This window comes from Hypanus sabinus, chromosome 13, assembly GCF_030144855.1.
Source record: "Hypanus sabinus isolate sHypSab1 chromosome 13, sHypSab1.hap1, whole genome shotgun sequence".
Taxonomy (NCBI): Eukaryota; Metazoa; Chordata; class Chondrichthyes; order Myliobatiformes; family Dasyatidae; genus Hypanus; species Hypanus sabinus.
This window is the reverse complement of record NC_082718.1, coordinates 101,315,197-101,341,596: the sequence shown is the minus strand read 5'-3', so window position 1 is coordinate 101,341,596 and position 26,400 is coordinate 101,315,197. Positions and strand designations below refer to the sequence as shown.

Below are 26,400 nucleotides of genomic sequence, written 5' to 3'. Positions count from 1 at the left end.
CACTTTTATTAGCTTTTAAATGGTTTTAATATATCTTATTTATCTAACATATCATATAACTTACTTATTAACAAATGAGTCAATGGTATCTCTGTATTCTTCTCATTGGGCAACAAAAGTGATATAATTATTGGCAAGAAAATTATGTCATAAAAACCCATAATGAAATAACTAAAGAAACAATGAAATTCTGTGATATTCAGGGTAATTAGAAAGTATAGATCAACTTATATAATTAAATGAAGAAGCTCCACTACTGGCGTTTTATTCATTTTAAAAAACTACTAGCCAAGTATCTTGACTCTCATATTAACACAAATTTCCACACAGTTTCCGCTTAAGATACACCTGCTGTTCAGTTAAATGCAAGCTTTGCTGCTTCTGTGAAGGGAAAACTCCTGAAATAGTACAATTTTATTGTCCTGATTTCAGCCAGTTTTCTACCTTGAAAAGCTATGTTAAGAGAACCATTGCTCCGCAGTCTTGGTTCAGGAATTAACTCTTCACAATACAAAGTTCAATGTAAAAAGAATAGTTCCAAAAACATACCAACTGCCTAGTAACTAAAACATGCACACTTGGACAAACTGGCTTTCATTATCAGGCTGTGACCATCCTTTGAATGTCCAAAACATTTTACTGTGTGGTGTAGTAGATTTAAAGGGCTGTCACTGATGTAATGTAGAGGCATACTCATCCCTGACAAATATTATTGACCATGCAGAATACACACATTGTTAACAAGCGTCAGTGAATAACACAATGATTACTTTACATTTAGGATAAAGATAGGTACAATAAAATTAAATTGAAGCAACAAGGCATAGAATGAACCACAAAGCACAAAGATTATTTCAATTTTGATCAAAGCTAATCATAAAGATAAGGATTTTAATACTTTTTTGTGGATTCCAATGGGAAAGTTAATGGAAAAAGTAAAAGATTAGCAAGATCTATTTTGTTGACAGAGTAGGTATAAACCAGGGAATACAGAAGTGCTCCATAATCATATATATATATATAATGTGTGTGTGTGTGTGTGTGTTTTTATACATATACACACACACATACATATACACACAAAAATTAATTTGATGATTAAACAAATATATGAATAATTTACTATGGCAAGTCAGATAGGATATTAACTATTCCTTTAACAAAAGAAAAAAGTGTAGAGTAAGCTCTTAATTCAAGCCATTTCTCAGTTCTTTTGTACTTTAAACTACATTTTTTGTCTCAAGCACAATATACTACTCGGCTCCATTACAGGTAAAGCTCATTTTATGATTCTACAATTTAAAGTACAATAGAAATATGGTGGAGCAGTGACAAAGCTATTAAATTTCATGTGAACGTATTTCAACACTGGCAGTATATGATATGATTATAATGCCTGATTATTCAAATTCATTGTCCTTGAAGCAGTGATAAGCACCTAGAAATAAACATCTGCATCTTGACTGATTTAAATGTCAAACAGTTGAGTCTGAACTTTAGAGAAAATCTGTTTTGTTTGTTTATTTATTTACTTAAGACCTGGGTAATGCTGGCAGACCAGCATTTATTCTGTATTCCTCATTAGTATTGAGAAGAGGCGGTGAACAACTTCCTTGTTGAGTAAAGAGTTATAGGATTTAAAACCAGTGACTGTGTAGAGAAAGCAATATGTTTTGCAGTCAAGTTGGAGGGGAACACATAGGTATGGTGTTCCCATGTGCCCAATGTCTTTAAGCTTCTTGGAGGGAAGAGCTACTATCAGAGCCGAAAGAGTGAGTAAATATAGTGGAGTACATGGGTCAAGAAATTGCACATGGTTGTGACAGTAGTAGATTAGCATGAGTCAGAAATTTCAGTTTTCCTGGTATTGACTGGGTCACCCAGAGTGCCAAGGGGCTGGAATGTAGCAGAACTTGTGTGGTGTCTTCAAAACAGTTTCCTCACACAATAAAGAGGAAGCCACTTGGGAAGGAGCAATACTGGATCTCTTCTCAGGGAAAGAGATGGGCCATGTAAATATACTGGCATTTGGAGAGCTCTTTGGGAGTACAATTCTATTAGTTCTAAATAATTATAGAAAAAGGTAGAAGTGGTCCAGAGATTAAAGACTAGAACTTTGAATAAATAAAGGAAATGCTGTCTGACAAATTCATTAAAGTTCTTTGCCAAAGTACCAAGCACAATAGAAAGAGGAGAACTAGTACATGCAATACATTTGGATTTTAAAAAGATAAGTGTTTTGCAAGAGAGCTCTTGGTGTTCAGGATAATATATTATTATTTCTAGAACAAAAGCTGATATCAACCAGCAAATTTGAGTAAAGGGATCATTTGCAGATTGGCAACCTGTAAACTATGGAGTGCCACAGGAAACAACTCAGGGATAACAGCTGCTTTCCAGACCTGTCAATGATTTGGAGGAAGGTAGCAAATGCAGATGATACAAAAGTCAAGGAAATGGCTAGCAGTGAGAACAATCCAACAGTACACAGAAAGATACTAACAGATTAAGTAAGTAGGCAAAATGGTGGCAAATGGACAATAAAGTGAGAAAATGTGAGGTTGTTCACTTTGGAATGAAGAATGATAAAACAGTTTGTCATTTAACCAGAAAAATACTGTAGAAAGCTGCAGCGATGAAGGATTTGAAGGTCTTTGCACAGAAATGACAGAAAGTTAGCATATAGTTACAGGAGTATTTAGGGAAGCAAATGGGATACTGACTTTAATTTCAAAGGGGGTGGATCACAAAATTAGGAAAATCTTACCACAGTGGGAGTACAAGGTACTAGCAAGATCTGTACATAAGTTATTAGATTAAAAAAAATACGGTACAGAAACAGGTCCTTTGGCCCATCTAGTCCATGCCAAACCATTTAAATCACCTACTCCTAGCAAACTGCACCCAGACCACTTACCTCCATATCCCTACCTTTATGTACCAAAACAAATTTCTCTTTAATGTTGAAGACAAGCTTGCATGAACAGCTGAGCAGGCAGTTTATTCTACACTCTCATGACCCTCTGAGCGAAGAAGCTTCCACTCACGTTCCCCTTAAACTTCTCACCTTTCACCCTTAACCCATGACCTCTAGTTGTAGTCCCACAAACCTCAGTTGCCATTTACTGCTTCAAATAAAACCACTCACTTCATTCTCTTTAGGTCTAACTTTCATAGCATCTCTTCTAATCTTCAATGGACTTGCCTGTTAATCACCAACATTCTGTATTCTCCTTTGATCTCCTCAGCACAACATTGTAAACACTTTTTCTTGCAAATTACTTTTCTAAAAATAGGTCTTTCCTGTTCCAAACCCTGAAGTCTTCATCTGTTGGTTTCTTCACATCCATCATCTACTAATTCTTTCGACTTACACATTTTCTTATCCTGTTAGTGTTATCCAAACAACACACTACCCTACTACCCTACCCATTAAATCTTTCTACTCCCTATTCCACATCTTTATCCCTGTCCCAAATCCTAAACTCTCCTCTTACACATCATCACTGTTCAATTAATTCCAATACACCCTCACCTTCCTTTCACAAATTCTTCAATTGTATCAGGTGAATCATGGACAAATAACACTCTCACTCAGTTAATGAAATGGTACTCTTCCACAATGAATAGCAGAAGGAAGAAACATGAAACATGTAAGGTGGCAATGGTACAGGGTTTACATAATATGTTGTACTTCAATACCCAACTTTAAGACTGGATCTCTGGTACCATCATTGACCTAGGTGGCTCTATCCTGAAGGGGCTTAACTCTTACTCTCACATTTAATTAGTTCCTCGCCAATCTACATGATGCAGACATTTCTGTCTGCAGCTTGGAAATTTCATAGTACTATGCAGTACTATACTACTGCATAGTACTTGTTGGGACAAAGTACACCCTACACATTTAAAAAATCTTCTATCACATAGTACAGGATTATCATCTTCCTGAATAGGATAGCTTCATAACAGATGTAATAATTCATAGCTTGGTATTCAAAAGGCACCACACACATGCCCTGCAGGTGTACTGTATTCCCTCTCAACTTGTAATGTGATCCAGTATACAGTATTTCTCATAATAGTCAAACAAGGAAATTAACCTTAATTAAAAAGGCAGAATGTTATAGCATGCCAAAAGAACATAAAGATAATTCTACAGAGGACTAGATGCATATCACTACACCAGAAAGCTGAGAATAGTGTATTATTGAATACATTTGTCCAAAATTCAAAGCTGAGGACAATTTTTCTCTTCATTTAGAGAATATGAGAGTTACACAAACACATGAAGAAGTTAAACAAAAGCAACATAACATGAGAGAAAGTGACAAACAATAATATGAACAGTGGGTAATCTGGAAAAAAAAGCAGAAAACAGCACACTCAGTCACTTATGTAAATTATAACAGTTCAAGTCAAGAGATATTTTCTAGTTCTGATGAAAGCTCTTGGCCTGAAATATTAGTTTAGTTTTCTATCCATAGATGCCGCCTGAGCAGGTGAGTGTTTCCGCCACCTTTTGTCTTTATACCATCAACAATGGATCAATGCAGTACTCTGCAGACCCACAACATCTTGTCATGAAATGTAAATGACAACAAATAAGAGGATATTTCTTTAATACCCCAATGCTCCAAAGAAACTGTGTGCACAACCCATGCCTATAGCTTTTGCAGGCTATCTTAGTTTACAATTGAAGAGCCATCATCATAGAAACTAGCTACCATTCACTACATGTGATACTAGCATTTTGTTTTCTGTGCATTGGATGCAGCAAATCTACCAGCATCTTAGCTTCTTATATCCTATAAATGAACAGTAGACTTAGAAGCAGGAGAAGGCTATTTGATATTATGTGCCTGCACAAACATTTAACAAGATAATAGCCAATCCTGCATCTTGCCCACCTTCCTGTCCAATCCCCACATATCCTGATTCTCTAAATGAAGAGAAAAATCAATCTCAACCTTGAACGATAGGAAGGATACATCCAATGATAAAGCATCTAGTTATCAGAGGTAGAGGAATCGAAATATTTACAACTCACTGGTGGTCTGATTAGTAAATTCACTGACTACACATATAGAGTGCTGTGGATAGTATTTAAGTTTGCCAAATGAAACAGCAGGATATGGATCAATTCAACATTGGAGAAATGGAAGATGGAGCTTAATCAGAAAAGTGAGAGGTGTTGCTCTCAGGGAGGTCAGAACCAAGAAGAAAGTATACAGTAAATGGCAGGACACTTAATAGCAATGATTTACAGAGGTATCATATAACCATAACCATATAACAATCACAGCATGGAAACAGGCCATCTTGGCCCTCCTAGTCCATGCCGAACCCTTAATCTCACCTAGTCCCACCTACCCGCACTCAGCCCATAACCCTCCACTCCTTTCCTGTCCATATACCTATCCAATTTTACCTTAAATGACACAACTGAACTGGCCTCTACTACTTCTACAGGAAGCTCATTCCACACAGCTATCACTCTTTGAGTAAAGAAATACACCCTCGTGTTTCCCTTAAACTTCTGCCCCCTAACTTTCAAATCATGTCCTCTAGTTTGAATCTCCCCTACTCTCAATGGAAACAGCCTGTTTACGTCAACTCTATCTATCCCTCTCAAAATTTTAAATACCTCAATCAAATCCCCTCTCAACCTTCTACGCTCCAATGAATAGAGACCTAACTTGTTCAACCTTTCTCTGTAACTTAATTGCTGAAACCCAGGTAACATCCTAGTAAATCGTCTCTGCACTCGCTCTAATTTATTGATATCTTTCCTATAATTCGGTGACCAGAACTGCACACAATATTCCAAATTTGGCCTTACCAATGCCTTGTACAACTTTAGCATTACATCCCAACTTCTGTACTCAATGCTTTGATTTATAAAGGCCAGCGTTCCAAAAGCCCTCTTCACCACCCTATCTACATGAGACTCCACTTTCAGGGAACTATGCAGTTATTCCTAGATCTCTCTGTTCCTCTGCATTCCTCAATGCCCTACCATTTACTCTGTATGTTCTATTTGGATTATTCCTGCCAAAATGTAGAACCTCACACTTCTCAGCATTAAACTCCATCTGCCAACGTTCAGCCCATTCTTCTAACCGGCATAAATCTCCCTGCAAGCTTTGAAAATCCACCTCATTATCCACAACACCTCCTACCTTAGTATCATCGGCATACTTACTAATCCAATTTACCACCCCATCATCCAGATCATTTATGTATATTACAAACAACATTGGGCCCAAAACAGATCCCTGAGACACCCCGTGTTGTGCAAGTCCATAGCTTCTTGAAAGTGGAAACACAAGTGGAAGGGGTAGTAAAGAAAGCAGATGGCATGTGTGCCTTCATTGGTTGAGGTACTGAATATAAAATCTGGCAAGTCCTGTTGTGTATACAAGTCATGTATAAAACTGTAGTTAGGTTACTTTTAGAACATTGTGTGTAGTTCTGGTTACTACACTATAAGAATGATGTAGAGGTTTTGGAGAGGGTGCAGAAGAGGTTCACCAGGATGTTGTCTGGAATACTGTATTAGCTATCAGGGATGTTGGACAAATTTGAGTTGTTTTTGCTGGAGTATCAAAAGCTAAGGGTTGGCCTTATAGAAGGGTATAAAATTATGAGAGGCATTTAGTTAGAGTAGGAGTTGGATTTTTTTCCCAGGGTAGAGAGATGAAATACCAGAGGGCATTGGTTTAAGGTGAGAGGATAAAAGCTTAAAGCTGACGTGTGGAGCAAGCCTTTTACACAGAGCATGGTAGATGCCTGCAATGTGCTGTCAGGGAGGTGGTGGAAGCAGACGTGATAGGGAGATGGGATCTGTTTAGATCTACATCATGATCAACACAGACATAATGGGCTGAATAAAGAAATTAGTTCTCAACTGTGCCTTAAAAGGTCAACATCAGATTTGCAACTTTATCTCCTAGTTCTAAATTCTCTAACCTTGGGTCCACTCTGCTAATCTTGTATGTTTACATAAGAATATCTCTCATCTTTCAAAACTCCAGGAGTTTTGACCAATATAATTAAACACTCCTGTGTCCCAGGAATGAATCTTGTGAATCTGTGCAGCGTTAATTTCAAGTACAACCAGGAACCGGGTCTGGAGTTTTCTGTAAGGAGTTGGTATGTCCTCTCTGTGACTGCAAGGGTTTCCTCCAGATGCTCTGCATTCCTCCACAGTCCAAAGATATACCCGTTAGTAGGTTAATTGGTCACTGTAAATTGAGCTGTGATAAGGCTAAGTGGGTTGCTGAACTGCAAGGCTCATTGGGCAGAAAGGGCCTGTTCCAGGATGTATCTCTAAATATACACTGGTGGAAGTTTCAACACTTAAGACAGCAGTAGTCCAAGAGTAATAGGAAGGACAACAAATGCTAATCTTGCCAGCAATACTTATATCCAGAGAATTAACTAGATAATAAAACTGTGAATGTATGTTAATAAAATCTTTAAAAGAAAAGCAGATAAACAGCTGTTTGAGAAATAGATTAATTTTTTTAAAAAAAGAGTCAGCAAAATAAATACAATCATTTCTGTGCTACTTGGAGAACAGAAACAGCAAGCCTAAAAAATAAACATGTAATCCAATTCAGGAATTGGTATAGCTATGTCTGAGTGGTTAAGGACAGGATTTTCAATATTATACTCATAAAAATAAACTGTTGATAGTTCGATGCAAATAGGTTTGATGGACCAAATCCCTTAGGTCATAACAAGTCAGTACATTTCCAAAAGCAATTAACTAAAGGTTTTTGAGACCTTTCAATATAAAACATCATTCTATAAATTTTAAGTATTATTCCTTTATTGATTTTAACCTTTCTCCTAAAAACATTGATGTTTGTTCTTCCTTTAAGATGCCCTCTCCACAAAATCTTAATCAATCTAATGGATGCTAATAGCATATAAACTTCTTGATTTTCTAATAATGAACAGATTTATATAAAGCCCCATATAATGTAATATCGCATTCAGCCATGATTGGAAAAGTGTACACATGAGAAATAATAAAATGTAAACCCACCAGTTTCTGAAGTTCAAATTGGCATGCATTTTGCCAGTATCCTTTCTCATCAGTGGATTCTAATCTTACTTGATAACCCGAGGAAGTTGCTATTACAGCACTATCTGTTGCTATAGCCATAGACTGTATGTCTTGGCTATGTCGATAATGATGTATTGGTTCGCGTGCAAGAACCGTGCTCCATACATCAATAGCACCTGCAAGTGAGGATAGAAGAAAATTATACAACTATGATTTTTGCACATAAAATGTTAGTACATTTTTATTTTTAAAAAGTCTTCCACAATTATATCTAAAGCCATTTCACCTCAGTGTATTCTGTCATTCAATAATTCATTTCAATTTTAAAAATGTGTACCATTACTCATATCACTAGGGAAATTTCATAGATTAAAATTCACAGTGCAGCAAATTGAGCACACACATTAATCTAGCTCAGAAGTGGCATGAACATCATGTTTAATATCAGGCAGGTGATGAAACTAATGCAGGACTCAATAGCTTTTAATCCTTTTATTTTATTATTTGCATTATTGGCATGGATATCTACATATGGTTTGCAGATTTTACATGACATAAGAATCGGAAGGTAAAGATGGGAATTAGAAAAATTAAACATGGGAAAATGTGAAAAATGTAACATCAACTATGTTGTATTTACACAGAGGGCATTCTGAAAGATTAAAAAGCTGGCAGCATAAGTGTCTTGTGGTCGCTATACATAGTTTATTTAAATGTCTGATGTACAGAAAGTTACTGAAAAGAAGATTATGGAATTTTAATCTTTATACCTAGAGGATTAAAATACAAATTTGGTAAATGTTATGCAGTTTAAGGTCTTAGGAATGCTAAATTGCTCCTTGGAGGGAATGGCGTTGGAAGATTCCAGAATGATATCTGAACTAATATATAAAGGCCAGTAACAGCCTCAGATCAGCTGATAGTTCTCTAAACTAAATCACTCATGAGTTCAAGTCCCACTTCAGAGATCTGAGCATAAATATCTAATATGCATAATTATATTAATATTTATAATAATGTAATAATTGGGCTATATTTAAGTAAAATATTGAGGGAACATTTTTCACTGGAAATGCCATTTTTCAGATGAAATATCAAAATAGGTTTCCATTGCCCTAAGCAGCTTCAAAAATCTTTTGTATCATTTTGGGGAACAGCAATAGAGTTATTCCCTCATACAATTTAAAAATGAAACCTCTCAGAAAAGATGTTAAGTAGTATTTGCCTGTATAATAAATAGTGATAAGACGTTTGTAACACTCTCTTGTAAACAGAAACTGAAGGTAGATTAATCACAAATTTTAAATTCTTACATTTCCAGTCCACAATGATTCTCCCCATTCTGTGGATGTTGATGACCATGTTCCTGAATTTCTAGAGAAATTGCTTAGGCTCTATTGTTGGTGACAATCACTATTGGCACTACAGTATTGCTTGACATATCTTAAGCAAACATGAGTGTTGTCAAAGTAGTTACTTAGTATCTACTACCTTTCGCTATTCATACTGCATTTCACCAAGCACCACACAAATGCAGAGATTTGCTTTAAATTGATTGGTTCTTGATGGTAATGGTAGAATGAAGTTGTGCCAAGCCACAAGGCTACAAATTACAAAAATAAAAAAACGGTTACTTTTGATATGCACTGGGCTTCAGATTTTGAGCTGTTAGATTTTAACAAAAACATTTAAACATAGTGGTTGTGCCACACAACATAGTGACAGAGGGCATCCTCAGTGTTATATCAAGACATCATCTACACAAGTATTGCACAGTGATCAGCCCCATCAATACCAATCAGAGATAGATACCAGTGTAACTGGTTTATCTTTTGTTGTAATTTTTTCACCACCTACCACCCCACAGATTGGCAGCCATGCCTTCAGGACTAAGCCATCTTAGTCAGTAGTTCTATCAGTAAGCCACTCTTGTAGATGATGCAGTAGCCTCCATAGTGTCTTTGGTGATATTACCAAATCTCCTCAAAATTTAAAGAAATATAGCCACTACCATGCCTTCTTTGTAGCAACGTTGATATGTTGGGTCCATGGTAGATCCTCAGAGATACTGACACCCAGGAACTTGAAATAGCTCACACTTCCATTTCTGACCCCTCCATGAGGACTGATCTGTGTTCCCTCCTCCTACCCTTCCTGAAGTACGCAATTAATTCTTTGATTTTACTGACGTTGAGTAACTGTTGGGCATTAGTGGGCAGAGGCAGAGTGTGAAATCACAATGGAAGAATATAACCATATTGGTGCCCTGAAGTTTGATTATCAATAGACAATTAGTGTGCCTTTGTCTTCTCCACAATACAGATGGATACTGCGTTTTGTAGTAACACTTTCTAAGGAAGTTAAGAGTTTAATCATGTTACTGTGCAGCTTGAGTAACATGCAAGTCAGAGCATGTAAGAAAAACAGATTTCCTTCCCTTATGAATACGACCGAACCAACTGGATTTATACCACCACTGACATACTTGCTCTTTCTAACAAATTGTTTGACTAAATTAATTTAAATTTCACAGCTGCTATGGAGGGATTTGTACTACATCGCTGGGTTATAAATACAGATCTCTAGATATATAACCACACCATCTTGTTTATACATTTCTCCAATAATTTAGTATCCACCAGTGTTAAAAATTAATTTTCAATGTGCAATGAAATGTTGAGACTTAAAAATAGAAAGGGATGGGTAGACATATCACACTACAATTAGTATTACACCTAGATCCAAAACAGATCTTAAAGTAAACAAATTCATGGGAGAGATTGTGCATACAACAACTGATGCCTGGGTGCTTCATCATTTGCAGCTTTATGGAAGAGTGGTAAAGAGAAAGACAATGCTGAAAAAAACTCATATGAAACCTCGACTAGGGTTTGCCAGAAGGCATATGGGAGACTCCAAAGTCAGCTGGAAGGAGGTTCTATGGTGTGATGAAAACAAAATCGAGCTTTTTGGCCATCAGACTAAACACAATGTTTGGTATAAACCAAACTCTACACATCATCAAAAACACACCATCCCAACCACGAAACTGGTGGTGGCTGCATCTTGCTGTGGATTGCTTCACTGCAGCAGGCCCTGGAAGGCTAGGGAAGGTAGAAGGTAAAATGAATGCAGCAAAATACAGGAAAATTCTGGAAGAAAACCTGATGCAGTGTGCAAGAGATTGCGACCTGGGAGAAGATTCGTTTTCCAGAAGACAATGACCCCAAGCATAAAGCCAAAATTACAAAGGAATGGCTTAAAAGAACAACATTAATGTCCTGGAGTGGCCAAGTCAGAGTCCAGATCTCAATCCAATAGAGAATTTGTGGCTGGACTTGAAAAGGGCTGTTCACTCGCGATCCCCATGCAATCTGACAGAGCTTGAGCAGTTTTGTAAAAAATGGGAAATATTGCAGTGTCCAGAAGTGTAAAGCTGATAGAGACTTAGCCACACACACTCAAGGCTGTAATTGCTGCCGAAGGCATATTTACTAAATATTGACTTGAAGGGGTGAATACCTATACAATCAATTATTTTGTTTTGTATATTTGTAATTAACTTGGATCACTTGGTAGAGATCTTTAGCTGTTGTTCGGTGTTTAAAAAAAGCCAAATTAAATCCACTGTGATTCAATGTTGTAAAACAATAAAACATAAAAACTTCTAAGGTGGGGGTGGGGTGGAGTGGGGGAAGAATACTTTTTATAGGCATTGCGTTTTCACACTTTCACATAACCCACTAACATTTTCTACAAAATAACTGAGTACATGAACTCCACACAATGCTTTTTGCTCCCTTATTATAAGCTACACCATTTCAGTAGTGCAATGACATCATTCCTAGAGCAGTGTAAAGGCATTCTCTGGGCAGCTCAGTTACTGTCTTATTTTACCAGTTCAACAAAAGAAAATGCTCCTGGCTTCAGTCTTAGTCTTTTAAATAACCAAAATGAATCAATTTATAGAGTAAGAAATAAATGATAAACCGGCACAAAGTAATTTTTAGTACTGCATTAGTATATACTCACAATGTCACTTCTTCTATACTGATCTCACCAGCTAAAATTCTCAGGAATTAGTAATGCTTAGACCAAAAATGACACTGAATGAGTTATTTTAAGAAAATGAAAAATCAGGCTCTCAGTTTAGACATTGTCCAAAGAGATCACATCTCATTCACTCAGCACATGGCACCACTATCATTGTAAGAGGTCCCACGATTTCTCTTAGATGGCAGTGATGTTTCATGTTACTTTTGGGTATTAACAGCAAACCCTAGATTAGCTAAGGTGTTTAGAAGCAATGAACCACTCGGGGACTTGTTTCACCATAAAACATAATTTGAATTATGTTCTCCCCACAATAACAACCATTTGTAAAACAGAATTTGGGAACAAATTTTTCTTTAAACATTGATCAGCAGAGTAAATCAGTTTTGTCATTTCAGACAGTGTTTTCTACAACCCTCCACCACGCTCAGTTCCAATTTAATCCTCACAGCTAATGCGTCTGATAATCTGACATTTCACTGATGGCCAGACATAATCAACTGAAGCCAAGTCTCGGTTTACAACTTAGCAATCAATAATTAATGTCTGTTTTGTGCCATGATACAGTTGTTGAAATAAATCACCTCCCTCTCTTTCTTGCTTATTGCAAAAGATCTCTAAACTCAAAGAGGTGGAATCAATATAAAATGCATTAATATAGATGGAGCAAGCAAAATCCAAGTGATTGCCTAAGCAAATCACAGGAATGAACAATGGATTTTGACTGAATATGATAACTAATGATTAAAGCATTGCAATGTATTTGGATTAAGAGATGTGCTAAAAAATTATGTGTGACCTCGAACCTATGGGGCAATACAGCAATTAATATATTTTCATACAGGATGAAAAAATTAATGCTGTCAGGCAATCTTCTATCCTGCTCAGCAGGGAATTTGGTTTCTGGTAAGTTTCTCATCATCATATCTTTATTGAAATCAAGTGTAATGAAAGCACAAATAAACACAGAATAACATTGGTGGTATTTGGAGGGTCAAGCAGCATCTATGGAAACAGAAACAGAGATGAGATTTCAGATCATTCATCAGAAATGTTAATTCTGTATCTGTCTTCATAGATGCTGCCTGATTTACTGAGTATTTTCAGCTTTTTTGTTTTATTCAGATTTCCAATATTTATAATTTTCAGCTTTAAAAAAATAGATGTTGACTGATGCTAGGCTACAAGTTCTCTATCTGTCATGTGTTGGATTTCACAAATCTTTCAAATTTCTTACAAAGCTAATACTGAAAGTGTGTATGTGGAACAGAATCGATCAGGTTTGTTATCACTGATATATGTTGTGAAATTTGTTGTTTTGTGGCAGCAGTATGGTATATTCTGCAGATGCTGTAAATCCAGACTAATGCATACAAAATGCTGGAGGAACTCAGCAGATCAGGCAGCATCTATGGAAAAGAATAACAAGTTGGTGCCCTGATGAAGGGTCTCGGCCTGAAACATCAACTCATTATTCCTTTTCATAGAAGCTGCCTGAACTGCTAAGTTCCTCCAGCATTTTGTGCATGTAACTATAAAAAATTACTAAATATTTAGTGCTAAAAACTAACAGTGAGGTAGTGGTCATGGGTTCATTGACTCTTCAGAAATTAGTTCAGACATTTAGTGCAAAAAAAAAGACACAGAGACTAGTCCATAGTAGTGAAAAAGGTGGTCTGTAGTGTTACACTGTTACAGCTTAGTAGAGTGATTATAATTGGGTAAGTTAGACTCTGATATTTTGCATACCATTTATATGCTACTATTCTCCGCTCAGCATAGTTTTCTAGAGGAGTTGCTGTACTGTAGTTTCTTGTTTCTGTAAACATACAGTTTTTTCTGATTTAATTGACTTTCCTTGCTATACAATTGACTGTTTGCTCAGAGTGATATGCCTCATCCAATCTTTAGTTCATTAACTTGCCACGGTGTTGTCAATAGTCTGATTGTTTTCAACATAATACAACTCTAAAAGAGCTTCACACTACTTTAAGCATTTCAAAAGTGGTGTTTTGTTTCAGGATAATTTTTTTTAGTAGTTTATTTCTTGTGAGGACTCTCTTTTCATTTCATGAGAAGTTAACAAATGAATTAGTGCTTCAAGAATCAAAGTGCGTTCAATTCTGTACTATAATGTACAGTAACATATAGACTCTCCAATTGCAACCACAAGGCACTAGCTCCAATACAAAGTATTTGTCAAAATCTCAATGAAAAATGAACACGAATTTTAATAATATTAACGTACAAATGGGCCATGAAACTCAGGTTTGCAACTTCTAGAATCTCAAAGGATTCGCTGCCTCCTGCTTCATAAATCTCTTTCTAAAAACATAAATTGTTCTTGCCAAACTAATCAATGAGAACAATTCTTAGATTTTCAAAATGGTAATTTTCCCCTTTCCATTCCAATCTTTCGTTGTTTCTCAATGCAGTCTGTCTATTCCCATTGAATTTTCTATATTAACATCAACTCTAATTCACCTTTATTTTCTGTTGTTTTTCTCGCTCCTGCTTAATCCTTACAACGGAGTCATGGAAATGCACAGTTGTTCCTACTCATTCACTTTAGTCTTTTCAAAGCACTATGAGCTTGCATTTCCAATAACATTTCAAGAAGGGATGCAGGCAATGGGCCAACTATCATAAAATGCCATGTAATACTATACTCCAGCAAGATCTGGCTCTTTATTTCACACAATGGCAGGAAACCCTTTAAAAACAGGTCAAAATGGATTCAAATTGTATATTTAGTCTAAAGAGTAATCTTGCAAGAAAATTTTCCTGATTATTCTCCAAAGGGCAACTACTATTTCCCCAAACTTTTCCATACATAGAAAGATAATTTCAGTACCTCAGATGGTCCTGGAGCAGAGTGAAAAAGAAGGCTCCAGTGGCAGTTAGGCTTCAAGCAATCTAACTGTGCCACATGAACAGGCCAGAACAAATCTCGCCTGCAAAACTCCTTTGGAAACCTTCAGCAAATAGTAAAGCCTTGTCTCCAGATTTGCTGTCCAATAAGTTAGGGGCTGATGCAGCTCTATAAAACTCTAGTTAGGCCACACTTGGAGTACTGTGTCCAGTTCTGCTCGCCTCACTATAGGAAGGATGTGGAAGCATTGGAAAGGGTACAGAGGAGATTTACCAGGATGCTCCCTGGTTTAGAGAGTATGGATTATGATCAGAGATTAAGGGAGCTATGGCTTTCCTCTTTGGAGAGGAGGAGGATGAGAGGAAACATGAGAGAGGTGTACAAGATATTAAGAGGAATAGACAGAGTGGACAGCCAGCACCTCTTTCCCAGGGCACCACTGCTCAGTACAAGAGGACACGGCTTTAAGGTAAGGGGAGGGAAGTTCAAGGGGGATATTAGAGGAAGGTTTTTCACTCAGAGAGTGGTTGGTGCGTGGAATGCACTGCCTGAGTCAGTGGTGGAGGCAGATACACTAGTGAAGTTTAAGAGACTACTGGACAAGTATTTGGAGGAATTTAAGGTGGAGGGTTATATGGGAGGCAGGGTTTAAGGGTCGGCACAACATTGTGGGCCGAAGGGCCTGTAATGTGCTGTACTATTCTATGTTCTATAAGCCCATTGGCCATTGAGATTTTTAAATACTATTAAAAATGAATTGAACAGTTAAAAATGTATAAGCCTATAAAGTCTTGCATAATTAAAAATGCTAATTTCCATTGAGAAGGTAGTGATGAAGCAGTTGCGTTAAAGTGCTGCAGACTAGCTGAGTGAAGGTACTTCCACAATATTGCTGGGGAAGGAGTTCAACCATTTAGATCCAACAATGATGAAAGACAGCAAAATATTTCTGAGGCAAGGTGGTGTGTTACTTGGAAAGGAACCTGCAGGTTGTGGTGTTCTCATGCATTTGTTAGCATTGTCCTTCCTGGTGGTAGAGCTTATGGGCTTGCTTAGTGTTAAGGATGTAGCCTTGGTGGGTAACCGCAATGAATCTTGCAGATAATGCACACGGCAGACCACTTTAAACATTCCAATCAACTGGGCTGCTTTGCTCTAAATGGTATTGAACTTATTTTTGGACTTGCACTCATCTAGGATAGTAGAGAATAGTGTATTCCAGATGCTCCTCAATGTCTAAAGTAATTGCTAGACTCTCTCTTGCTGTTTAGCACAAATTATACTTTCTTGAATTGCTCTGCTAATAATTGAGTAGATTAATTGGACAGTAATTAGCTGGAATTGATTTGTTCTACATTTTGTGGCAAAATATACGCATGCAAATATTCACATTATCAGCTTGATATGAATAGTTCAATGATACTGGAATAATTTGGATTGAGGTGCAGCTAGTTTTGAGCTCAATACATCATGATCTACTGCATCCTGTGTTCCTAGATGTTCACTGAAATCGCCTGGAGTGCATCAATGTGACTGAAGACAAACTTCTATGACAGTGGGATCTCTTCTATGACAGTTGGAAAAAGAGATGGCCTGAGCGAATGAGCATTTGTTTGAACATGGTTCTCAATACAACTACACTGTCTTTGTAGCTCATGCACAATCCTAACCTGATGCCGGTTGAAGAGCAGAATATCCACAACAAATACTAGGGTAGTATTAAGCAGCATGCTCAATAAAGCACATTTAGAAATTGCTGGCAATTTACTTCACTTAAGCAGATTGTAATGTTTAAACAATGACAGAAACTGTAATAAATACTGCAAATAAAATAAACACTGCATTTTTGTTTTTAATACCTTAGCCAGAGTAATTTAATACTGCAATCTATCACATAGGAGCACAACAGGTACAGGGAAACACTGCTATAGTTTTAAAGAGAATATAGTACCTGTGTGATTGAAAGGTTGGAAACTACAGTCACAATTTAACAGATGAGTGAAGTATTTCTTCATGCAAAATTGTATTTTAAATTTGTTACTTTACATTACTGAATATTTATTGTTAATAACACTAACAAATATAAGCACATAGAAAAATGAAGAAGCACTTTATTGCCCATCTCAAGTATTAACTACAGTATGAACTTTTAAATTATTGCCTTGATAGTAAAAAACATTATTAATCAATAATCAAGGAGTTAAACACATGCAATTCCTCATGTGAGCTTTATATTGTGTACTAAACAAAACCCTGATCATTGAAATATATACATGTACAGATTTACTATATTACTCATGTGGGCTTCATACTGCAAATTGTGATTAAACAGTACAAGGAATTTAATATGTTAAAAGCTATGGACTTGGGGAAAAAAAACTCATTACACAGTGGCCTGCAAGCTCACCTAAACATTGACAGTTTAGGAATTCAGAACAAAAGCAGAATATGTAAAAGTCTGAACAAATATTGCACCGTTCAGTCTAGTCAACATTTCTGGACTGTGCTCCATTGCTCTATTCATACTTAGCATCTATGTCAGAGAAATTCGCAAATGCTCAAATTGTTTGACAGCTTTAACAGCCAGTAGGTGCAGCTTTAAAAGTGGGGTCAGTGGAAAGGCAATCAGCAACTAGGGACAACGAGCATCTTTGTATAAATTTTAGGTCAATATTTCTTCCATCTCATCCATCAGTGTTATGCAAACTACAGATATGTTCTTTGCTTCATGAAATGCCATACTCCCAGAAATGTTCATTTTCTCTCCTCATACGGCAGTGAATACAATACCCTGTAAAGACATTCAGTCCCCAACCCTTTGTTCAAATCAATGAGTAATACAACCAGGGATTTTGATCGACTTAACTGAGAATTATTATTTGTGAATCACATGCTCCTTTTTCATAGTAGAGCCTCCCCCCACCCAAAAATCGGGGAAAACAGTAAAGCACAAAGAATTAAAAGTACAAAAAATGAAAATGTCAGCAGTTTAGAAGTATTCATCCCCCTTTGCTCAGTACTTGGCTGAACCACCTCTCGGAGCTATTATAGCTAACAGTCTTTTAGGACAAGCCTCTATTAGTTTTGCACAATGTGATAGAGCAAGGTTTGCCCATTCCTCCTTGCAAAATTGCTCAAGCTGTGCCAGGTTTCTTGGGAAGCAGCAGTGAAGAGCAATGTTGAGGACTTGCCAAGGGTGTTCAATCAGGTTTAGGTCAGGTACTCTGACTGGGCCACTCAAGGACATCAATTTTCTTTATTTGAAGCCACCCCATGGTTGCATTGGCAGAGTGCTTTGAGTCACTGTCCTGCTGAAAGACAGACTTCCTCCCCAGTTGGCAGCCACTGACTTCTGCAGCACACACAGAGCGATAGATGGCATCATAGTAGTCTCTCTTACAAGTGCCATTCTTCTCCAGCAATTATATTTAGAGGGGCAGCCTGACTTAGGCTGTGTGGCTGTGGTTTTATATTTTTTCCACATTTTCATGAAAGACTGCACTGAGCTACAAGGTATGTTCAGTGCCTTTGTGATGGTCTTGTACCCTTCTCCAGATTTATGCTTCTCCATGATCACTTCCCTGACTTGCCTTGAATTCTCTTTGTCTTCATTTTGGTTTGGTCTACTGAAACTCTACAATACTGTTGGACCTTACAGAGAGAAGGAGTATTAATTCTTATCGATTCCTTGAAAATAGGTGAGTCTCCAATTTTCTACATTAACAAATTGGTTGAGTTTGTAGGGTAATATACAATATTGCACCTGAGGAAAGTTAGTGTAGTGATTACAAAGGGGATGAACACCTTTTCAGCCTCACAATTTTAGTTTTTAAATTTTAGTAGACATGTTGACAGGTTTTGGAATTTTTCTTTTAACATGATACACAGTGTTTTGTAGATAAGCTAAAAAAAACCCTACTTCAATATATTTTAACTTTAGAAAATGAGACAGTAAAATGGGAAAATAGTTGTGGGGGCTGAATACTTTTCCAAAGCACTGTATCTACCAGGTGCCTGAGCTAGAACTATTTGTTTATCCTTTCCAACTTCCTGGCAAAATTCTTTACTTTTATTCTGTTATTTGAATATTATAAATATATCTCATTGCACAAAGTTGATTTTAATTTAAACTGGCACTCATGAAACACTTCTTATTGGATCCCCATGTCACAAAGAAATTCCACCCAAGTAACAATATTTTGTAGCTTAAAATGTAAAACAAAATTTTGAATAATCTTTTTCTGCTACATGGGCATAAGAACAAACAGGAGCAGAAATAGGCCATATGCTCCCCTTAAGATTATGAGTAAGTTGCTCTCAGCCTCAATTTTTGCCAACTCCCTAAAACACCTGAATGCTAGACACACAACTTATTCACTTTGAATATATTCACAGCACTGAGGATGAAAATTCCAAACATTCATGACCTTCTGAGAGAAGACATTTCTTTTCATCTGCATCTAACATAGGCACCCATTATTTTGAATTATGTGTGAGATTACTCAATTATTTTTCCTAGAACAATATCTTTATTTCAGTAACCACTCTGGTGAATCTACTTGAATGTCCCTCCTTAAATAAGGAGAGCAAAGTTGTAAGCAGTACATGACAGGTATCAAAAGTTAACTTTGTATTTCCCTCTGAACAGAGACTGCCTTACTTGTTAAATTTCTCTTCTATTTTCAATTTCAAATTTCCAGCATCTCCATTTCTTATTTTATTTTCAGAAGTTGTTAGACAAAATGCTCTATGGTTTCCAGCTTCTGCAATTTTCAGGTTTGTAAATTGCTGTAGTTAATCAGCAGTGTTTTTACCAGCATAAAAACTGAAATGTGCAAACCTTTTGGTCAAAGGTAGTTAATTAGAATATGTTGCATTATACTTCATTTGATGTCATAGCTTCCTTAGATTTATTGGACATGATTTTGCTATTTAAGTCCGGGTTATCTTCCTTAATTAATCTATGTTTCAGAAAGCTCATTGACCGTCTCTGATAGTCCAAATGGTCCACAGCTACCGGCTCATGCCCTCAAACATTCCCTACACCTGTGAGTGGATTTGTGAATATTCAGTTGTGTACCAATACGTCAACATCCAAGGATATTTGAAATTTCAGGGCTTTTTCTCCAACTTAACTTAATGTGTAAGTGAATGCCACTGGTTTTACCTAACTGATTTAATACCAGCCTACGAAACTGATCACTCTCCAGCCTGACACACAAAATGCTGGAGGGTGTCAGCAGACCAGGCAGCATTTTATATGTGCAAACACGAGGAAATCTGCAGATGCTGGAAATTCAAACAACACACGCAAAAGGGTCTCGGCCCGAAACGTCGACAGTGCTTCTCCTTATAGATGCTGCCTGGCCTGCTGTGTTCCACCAGTATTTTGTGTGTGTTGTTAGCATTTTGTATGTGTTGCTTGGATTTCCAGCATCTGCAGATTTTCCCTTGCTTGTGGATCTCCAGCTTGATCACTTCTAATCCAAACTGCACAGTTCTCCAGCTCAATTGACTTTCCTCATCATAGCGTCATTCCCTTTCCTGTAAGACTCTAGAGACTTATCTCCACTATCCTTCAGAAAATGTTTATGTCAGTCTGAAATGTGACTGTTCCTCATTGTATCTCTATAACCTTGTTCTGTGCATGATTAAAAATAATCAGCGTTATTCCTTTCTCAGCAATACTATGACTTTCATATGTTCAATCAAATACTATTTTGTTAATTTATGTGGCACTTAATCTGCACTATTTTATCAGAGCTCTAAGGTAAAACTTTTACCAAGGATGACAGGCATCTACTCAACTCCAGAGTTTTTATTATTATGATGCTTTTTGTAAAAAAAAATGGCAAAGGATTGTGGTGAATAGAAAAGTTATTTTTTGTACTTCAGTAACTGTTCCAAAATTTAGACTCCAGAAAAACCTATTCTTGTCAACTGAACTTAATCAATGAAGTTAATATATTGCAAAACTGAATAAATAATCATGTTTATAAGGCTAGACAAAAGTTGCTATATAGCATGAACAGTAGAATGAACTAAATACTTTCAAGACATTTTCAAAATAATGGGATCCTCTCAAGTAGTTCTCCTTCAACAAAGTACACTGCAGATGCTGTGGTCAAATCAACACGTAGAAACAAGCTGGAGGAACTCAGCAGGTCGGGCAGCATCTGTGGAAATAAGCAGTCAACATCTCAGCCCGAAACGTTGACTGCTCATTTCCACAGATGCTGCCCGACCTGCTGAGTTCCTCCAGCTTGTTTCTACGTGTTGATTTGACCACAGCATCCAAGGATATGTAATTAAAATACATATTTTACAACCACTGCATGAAAGATTTAAACTAAACTATTGTATGCTAAAATCAGTACCTACTCAAGAAACACACACATGAACTTCAAAGTGCAACTTCAGTCATTAATTTAAGACTGCAAAAAAGTTGCCCTTCAGAGTAGAAATGACACATTTCCCTTCAGTTATCTTAAAAAAAAGATCACTAATGGAAAATGAAGATTAGTTCTCTATATTAAATCAATAAACCAGAAATAAAGTTACCATTTTCTGTGTTTACATTGAGCTTTATTTCATGCTAGGCTATCCTACCTAGCTACTCTGATCTAATCAGTGTAGTTTTTTGGTTATCATTTCCAATTATTCATTGTTTGAGGATGAAAAGGGAAACATGATAATACTTGCATTGTGGACTAGCAAGGCTTAGCTAAAGATAAAGTGTGCCAATATCAAAATAAATTACTGACTGGTGATGTGACTTCTTTTTCTGTTTCTAACAGCAGGAAGCCAATTACCTGAATGATCTGCACCAGTACTACTGACTACCTTTCATGTGGTACCTTCATTCCACTTATCAAAGTGTGGCAACAGATTAGAAACATCATGTGAATCACTATCACATTATAGCAACCACAATGTGTGATGCAACAGGAGCATATTTAGTGGTAAACGATAAAATAATTTCAGAAAATACTTTATATACAATAACTTACCACATACTTGTTTTAACTTAATATTACAATGGATTATTCTGTTAAAATAGTGGATGAAAAGATTATTTATTGGCAACAAATGATTTCACACATCAACAAAGAAAACTGATTATTTTCCACTGTTGTTTAATTTAGATTTTATTGAAACTTACAACATCAAGTCAGCAAAAGATACATTTGGCACAAGAATACTGTTCTTAAAGATTTTAGTTATAGACAAGTAATTCATGGATGTTGAGCTACAACATTCTAAAATTATTTCTCTGTAAATGATTAAGTATGGCCCTATTAACGTAAAAATTATAGGATAAAATTTAAATTTGATTCAATTAAGTAAATTAGAAATAAAAATGATTTTAAGCACACCAGAATCCATTAGCTTTACTATGCTTTCATTATCAGTCCAATAACTTAGCCTATTACAGACTGTATATTTAAGATGGTTTACTATGATTAAATTACGTGATTGAGGCAGGTCATTTGGGCAACTTGAGTTAGTGCCAAATTTTTCTACTCTACTCTCCCTGCTTGATCTCCAGTGAGAGAGAGAGAAAAAAAAGAGTATAATTTCAATGTTACGTAATGAAATTTCACAAATCTGAAACCAAATCTGATTTGTCTTAAACTTACCTAATCCAGAGAGAGAGGTCAGGTAAAATCAGAACAACACATTCCCTAAGGATGGAGGGGGGAATCAATTACAATATTTCACTTATCACCCCCATTTTTTTCACTTTCCAGAATGAACAATCCCGCATTTCCACAGGAAAACGGCCAGCAAAAGTGAAATAAGAATTTCTGTCTAAAACAATAAGTTATTCACCTTCCCAACTTCCTCCCTGTGAATGGAATCATTCTGCTATATCACCCTCATGCAGCCCACTGACCCTGCCAAGATCATTCTTCGCATTCTCAACCAACCTATGGACTACACTCCCAAGTAGATCTGTTATCATCCCATTTGGAAATCTACTTTCAGGGGCAGAAAATTAGATAAAATGTGAAGAGACACATATACAGTAGCCTAGTAATTAGAATGCTACTAAGTTCTTTCAAAAGGTATCATCTGGATTAGCTTGAAGATCTTTGGAAAAAAGTAATCAGTTTTAGTCATGCATGCATTCGGTTAATTTTAGATTAATAATTCTCATAGTGCCAAAAACCAACCCAAAAATCAAACGAAGTAATTGCTGCCTGGTACGGACTTGATATACTTGCGTGACATGCCCACAGCTCCAATGATTGCTCTAAAAGTCAAATCTTTATTAGCAATTAGCACCAAATAAGCATGAATGCATAACTTATTCCCTTCGCTATTACCACTCCCCCGTTAGTGTGACTAGTTACCATAATAAACATGAATACCTGGCTCCTACAATTCTCAAAAGGACTGATAACACGTAATTCTAAAATCTTCTCAAGTATGGCAAAAACTTAGCAGAAGAACTATTGGTCTGATAATTTGAAGGAAATAAATCTACCAATCGATACATCTCAGGGTCATTTATATAAATTAATGATATAAGTTTTAAGCATGGAAAAGCAGGCTGATGGGCACTATTTAAAGGTATAAGACATGGAGAGAATGTATGTTATGATAGATGTTAAAATACAAGTTAATTAGAACATTGTTAGCATCAGCTGTTAACATGAATTAACAATATCTTTTTTTAAATCCACCATTAAGTATCTGATATGCCTGAAAATCCCATGCAATCCACTTAAGCCATGTATTGTGCCTAACATATAGTGTGTAATCTACAAGGAAACAAATGGGGAAAAGTGGTGAAAATTAGAAAAAATGCCCAAATTTGTAAAAGCACATAGCTTAACAACACAGAATTGATAAGCACTTATTCCTTCTTGCAAAAATTATTCTCAAAGAGTGAGTTATTACAGAGCTAATGTTACCCTGATAGTTAAGGTTATAATTCAGGCCTACCCTATTAAGTCTCATTAAGAAGCAAAACTGAACATTCAATCATCCACCCATGCCTTGGGGCATGTTGGACTAGCCTCACACAGACACCAGACTGCATAGGAATGATGTGGTTTGAAGATTTCCATGACTAAAAATGGTATGCTAGAGGCAGTTTAAATCAGAAACACTCTTCCATAAAGAAGAACCAACAACCACATTTGGAATTCAATTTGGGCAAGCCTAGGAGGAATTGGTAGCATCCACTTCATCCTGCAAATTGTAACACAGTAAGCAAGTTGCAATATTCCTTACATAAAATGGTCATAGTATGTCAGAGAATTAAAATGTATTTAATTATTAACCAATCATGAAACATTCAAAGTCAAAGCAACCTGTCAGTTTGAAAAGAATACAAGATGATAAATATTATCAAAGCTCCAAAATAAACATAATCCATTTCCCTTCAACGATGACATTTTTTGGCATTTTGCCCTTTCATGTATTTTTATTCATTTATTGCAGTGCAGGCTGAGGGATGGGTTGGAAGCCAATTTCACAAGTTGGTGGCTAGGATGTTATAACTGTTAAGCTGTCCAGTAGTTACATTTAAGATGATGCATTGGAGGCATATCATTAAGTAAATGCGAGCTATTTGCCAACAATTCTGTACCAAATAACTTCCTCTGCTTTGTTTTTCTGCTAGAGCTGAAAAAAAATTAAGGTATAATACACTGGCAAGACCATTTTAATTTTTATACCCTCTCAGTACAGAAATCATTGATGGGATGAATATCTATTCAGTAAAGGAAAAGACCCACCACCATCACTGAATAAACTACTCCAATTAAATACCTGAACTTATTATTTATTCTGAAACAAGAAACTTGTAAAATAAAGGCAATTTAGTTAATTCCAATGCATTTCTAATAATTTTTCTGATCTTTATTACTTTTCTCTATTTTATTACTATGCATGATCCCTTGTGATCAATTTTGTTTCTTTTTTTTTTAAAAGCCTCCCAGCAAACTCTCAACACTACAGGGGCCAATGTATGCTCCTGTTAGAAAACATTTAACATTAAATAAAACCTTTTCTGAAAGCTGTTACAGCAACATCCTACCTACAAATCTGATCACATTACCTACGATAATACAAGACCGCCAAATTCAGTACCAAAATGTATAATTATAATGAAAGAGTATATTCTATCGCCACTTAAGGAGCAATTCTCACCTCATCTCCCTTACACCCTGATCCCACCTTCAAGAGGAGTTTTGTTTTCAGTTGTATTTCTGAAATATAAAAGGTAGCTTTGCATCCCTTAGTCAGGTGCAGCTTGTAAATGATTTGATTACTTCACAACTTTGCCCAAATCTTCACAGCCTCTGTCTGCTGACTGTTGGTGATGAAATTATAGAATGCATAAATGTGTTTACACAGAAAAACAATGTTCACTTATACTATACTAAATGGCTTTTCTTTGCTGAAATTGAAATGGGTTCTGCAGGCAGTCTCGTTACTAGAGACAAATGATGTGACTGTGTAGAAGTTGTCTGGCTGCTGAGCAGTGGCTCGCCGCCAAATGCAGGCAGGCATAGAGCAGATGGGACTTGAAAATGGCCAAATCTCCATGCATTAGCTACATCTGCTCATTATCAAAACAACTCTGCCATTTTATCTAATGGTTCAACTAAAGCATTTTATTTGATTCATTTCAGCTACATTTTCACTATGCAATTAGTGATAAAATCAGGCTGGTATAATGCCAAAGTGTGGGAAAACAAATTTAATATGCAAGGGCACAAAAGTCACATACAAAACACTAACCAACAACTTGAGTGCAAAACATGTATCAAATATGCAATAACCCTTATCTAGTCAAAATGTTGATGGTATATTTACTGCCATATGGAAAACAGTCATACTGCATTTCAGTTCATTAATTTTACAAATGCAACTTCTGTTATTCAATGTGTGAATTCTAACTGGCAGAATTCTATGTTTTCAAAACATAATCAAATAATTTATATATTGATATCACAGTTTCCCAATAATAAACTCTTTATTGGAATAATTCTACAAATGGTAACTCTTAAATGCTAATATAGGACATCAGGTGCATGAAATGACTTGTACTCCCCACTATCCAACTCAATAAGTGGATAAAGACGAAGGAATGAATGCACACCATGATAATTCATCATGTCCATTATGAGCTTACATTTTCTTCTATTCTTAATGTTAAAAGATAGTTTTCATTTTACATGATTATTTAAAACCTACACAGATATTGTGACATTTAATCACTCCAAAATGTTTGGCAATTGATACCCTCTACTTGATTTAAACTTAATATACAATATATGAGAAATCAACTTCAAATTCGTCACACAGGGTTAATGTGTCCGTCGTACCCAATTGTATCTATGCCAGTAAATTTCAACAGATGAAATATACAGAAAAATTA

General features: G+C 36.2%; 1 protein-coding gene across 2 annotated transcripts in view; it reads right to left on the bottom strand.

Annotated features, from left to right (window-relative positions):
* The window catches only part of fbxw8 (F-box and WD repeat domain containing 8), a 148,381-nt gene that overhangs the window by 62,417 nt on the left and 59,564 nt on the right, over positions 1 to 26,400 (bottom strand). For both annotated transcript variants that reach the window (XM_059988303.1, XM_059988302.1), the window contains exon 6: positions 8,057 to 8,253. In XM_059988303.1, coding sequence (XP_059844286.1) covers positions 8,057 to 8,253 — 197 coding nt within the window. The remainder of the gene's footprint in view (positions 1 to 8,056; positions 8,254 to 26,400) is intronic.